General features: G+C 38.7%; 1 protein-coding gene across 1 annotated transcript; it reads left to right on the forward strand.

Annotated features, from left to right (window-relative positions):
• Positions 1 to 1,874: 1,874 nt before the first annotated feature.
• LOC104537733 (AN1-type zinc finger protein 5-like) lies at positions 1,875 to 3,039 on the forward strand (the record flags this gene model as incomplete). The annotated part of the gene is made up of 3 exons (XM_010180705.1): positions 1,875 to 2,025; positions 2,446 to 2,551; positions 2,942 to 3,039. Coding segments are annotated over exons 1-3 (355 nt in total), but the record flags the coding sequence as incomplete, so codon positions are not given.
• Positions 3,040 to 3,359: the final 320 nt, after the last annotated feature.

Genomic DNA, 3,359 nt, shown 5'->3' on the forward strand with positions numbered 1-3,359 from the left:
GGCTCGGTGGCGGAGCCGAGCCGAACTTCGGCTGCTGAAGCGGGAGGTGACGAGGTCTCAGCTTTTCGACCAGGGACGCGCATTTTGAGCAGCGGGGAGTGTGTGCTGGCAGAGGAGACGCCGAGGCTCTGTTGTGTAGCAGGTTCATAGTGGTGTTGGCACCTGAAGCTAGATTTTAGTAAGGAGTGAAACGTCCTCCCAAGTGGAGGCTGGTAGTGGCAGGGGGGGTGGGAGGGCTTTTGGCTCTCGCTTTATATAAAGGGCAGAAGTACAGTCTTTGTTATATGGAGGCAGTACAGTATAGATTATGAGATTATATTTTTTAGGTTTCTCTAGGTGGGTCGTGGTTTCTTCTAAGTCCCTTGACTGGTGTGTATGGCTGTAAAATTGTATCAGAATAAGTGTGAAGCTGTTAGGTAGTCCTGAAAGGAAACTGTACCTAGAAGGTATTATAACGGTATAAATAATGCAGCTATTTATACCTTGAAAATTATGTCCTGTGGCCACAGGCAGGCAAACAGTTGAATTTTGCTTGCTTACTTTCTTCTGCTCCTGGTTTACTTTGATGCCAAGAATTTAACTAGACAAAGGCAGCTGTCCATTGCAGTTGTCATACTAGTGGAACATAAGTTTAGTACTTGGAATTTGGAATTTCTTAATTAAAATAATTATTTCTCTGTACACTATAGTAGTTTGCTTTTGGTGTGTTTGACTTCTGACAAGCATCTGCAGCCAAATATCTCTTTTTCTGACTCTTCCTGAATAGGAAGATAGCCACCTAGAGATTACATTAAAATGTCTCCAGGTCCCATGTAAAGTTCTTCTACTAAATTTCAATTCTGGGAAGACAAGTGCGGTATTCTTATGTGCCCTCAATTTGTAGCAGATTGCTTGATTATTGTGTTCCAGTTTTATTGCTCTTGAGAATCAAGGATTTCGTTGCTGTTCAGTTTTCTGTTACTAACCTTGCTTTGCAGAGGTTAACCAAAAGTGAAGGTGAGGTATTTTTATTCCTGACTTCGACACTTCGTGACCGAATTAGTATTGTCTGCCTTTGGGAGGCTCAGAAGTCTTGCTATAACTTTATTAAGACAAAGGATTTAGTTGGCCGCTTTTTTAATGCGTAGCCTGTGTAACAGAACATCTTCAACAGTTAAGCTGGAAGAGTAAGACCTAGCCTAAACTTATTTTAGAAGTGTTCTTTAGATTCTCTGAAGGGCTGGTTGTACACATGTTGTTGCTAGTTAGTACACAGTATTGGGTTTCATCACAGCCTTGTTCTGGAAACTCCTTCTAAAGATAAGCATACAGACTTTAAATGACTGTTGCTAATACTTCAGGAATTTTTGTTCTGTTTGACAAATGTACTATGAGAGTAGGAATGGCTAATAGTGGAATCAGTATCAAAATGATGCAAGATCAATGTTACTGAAAAAATGTGACACTTATGCTGGAGTCGGGGAAAAAATAAGCCATGTTATTTGCCAGAACTGTTTAGTAGATACAAACTTGGTCTTGCTTACTCTGTGTATCTCTGTCAGTGCTCATAGGTTGGTACTAAAGGGCTTTTTTGGCTGTCAAGTTGAATTTGGTCATAACCTGCATATGCAGCTCCGTGTCCAACAAGTACGTTATTTCTCAGTATTAGTATGATGACACTCTTTTTTTCTCTTAAAGGTTCATAATGATGTTACTTAACAATACAATTGCAGTATTGAATGGTGTATTAATATCCGTATAACCCTCTTTAAGAATGCTGATTTAACTTTTAGGGGACGGAGTGAGCAGACATACTTGAATTCTATAATGCTGTAATTGATTTTGGTGACATGCCAGCTCCTAATGCAGTTCTTGGTTTTATTTACAGCATCGAGATGACTCAGGAGACAAACCAGACCCCAGGGCCCATGCTGTGTAGTACAGGATGTGGATTTTATGGAAATCCTAGGACAAATGGGATGTGTTCTGTTTGCTACAAAGAGCATCTTCAGCGACAGCAAAATAGTGATAGAATTAGCCCAATGGGTAAGGGTGTGGTTTTTCTATTTTTTTTTTTACTACTTCATATTCTCTCTCTTTTATTTTTAAAGAAGAATCCCAGAACACTTTTCAGGAGAGCCTCTGAAGGCTCTATACTGAAAAAGAATGAATATGAAAGAATACTGTGATTTAAAACAGTGAAGATAAAAATACATTTTTGTGTAATGTGTTCTGGTCTGTTTGGCATTCAGCCATAATATGCTTTCCCACTTAGTCTCCTGTGTTAGCATATTTTTATACAAACTCTATATTTTGGTTGTTAACAATATAGCCTGTGTTTAAGTAAGAAGTAATATGCAGTAGCAGTGAAGATTGTGTGCAGACAGTTCATAGTCATGTACAAGACTATTTGACTAACATTCTACAATTCATTCATAAATAACTTGTAAAATTCTTGTTATATAGGAACAGCCAGTGGTTCAAATAGTCCTACCTCAGACTCTGCATCTCTACAGAGAGCAGACTCTAGCAACTGTGAAGGTGCTGCTGGCAGCACATCTGAAAAATCAAGGTAAGATGAAGGTATTACTTGGAGGTTTGAATGAGCCCTGAGTATGCAGCAAGTTGAAGCCCTGCAGCAATCCTGCCCTGTTGCAGTGAGTTTCTGCAGAAGAAGCAGAACTGTCTACCTGAGAGTGCTTTATGAATCTGTGTAAATGAGAACTGTTTAAAATGTTTGGTCTTGGATTGGTACATTTAAAGGATGCTTTTGATTTATCTGGAGAAGTATTTGCTACAGGGGAGTTAGTCAGAAATATGTTTTCAGAATAGTAGAAGCAGAGGTCAGAAACGTGTATCTATAGTAGTTGAACAGGTAGTTTATGGATGGATTTGAACAATTAAAGTTTTTATTATGAACACAAAACTAATGTAAATTATGTATTTCACTGTACATAAACAGAAACATGCCTGTTGCCGCTTTGCCTGTAACGCAGCAAATGACAGAAATGAGCATTTCAAGGGAGGAAGAAGTACCACTGGAAACAGAGACTGAACCAGGTATGTCTGTGGAGTTGCACTGGGTGCGCCTGGTGACTTAATGAAAGCTGACAGTTGACTTTCAAAGTGGGAATCTTCTGTAGTGGTGATAGTTTTAAGGAACTCTTAAGATGTTAAAGTGTTTTGAGTACTGGTGTCAGATTCAAGAAAAAGACTGATGCCACAATATAGTTTTAAGATGCATGTTCAGTGTTAATAAAAAATTGAACGTCAGGGTGGTTTTCACTCCTAAATCTTCTTCGTTTTTAAAAGTAAAGCATTCTAAAATTGCATTTCAGCAAGGTATTCAGTTTTGAAGTCAAAATGTTGACTTTTCTATG

The sequence above is a fragment of the Mesitornis unicolor genome, unplaced genomic scaffold (genome assembly GCF_000695765.1).
Source record: "Mesitornis unicolor isolate BGI_N332 unplaced genomic scaffold, ASM69576v1 scaffold39023, whole genome shotgun sequence".
Lineage (NCBI taxonomy): Eukaryota > Metazoa > Chordata > Aves > Mesitornithiformes > Mesitornithidae > Mesitornis > Mesitornis unicolor.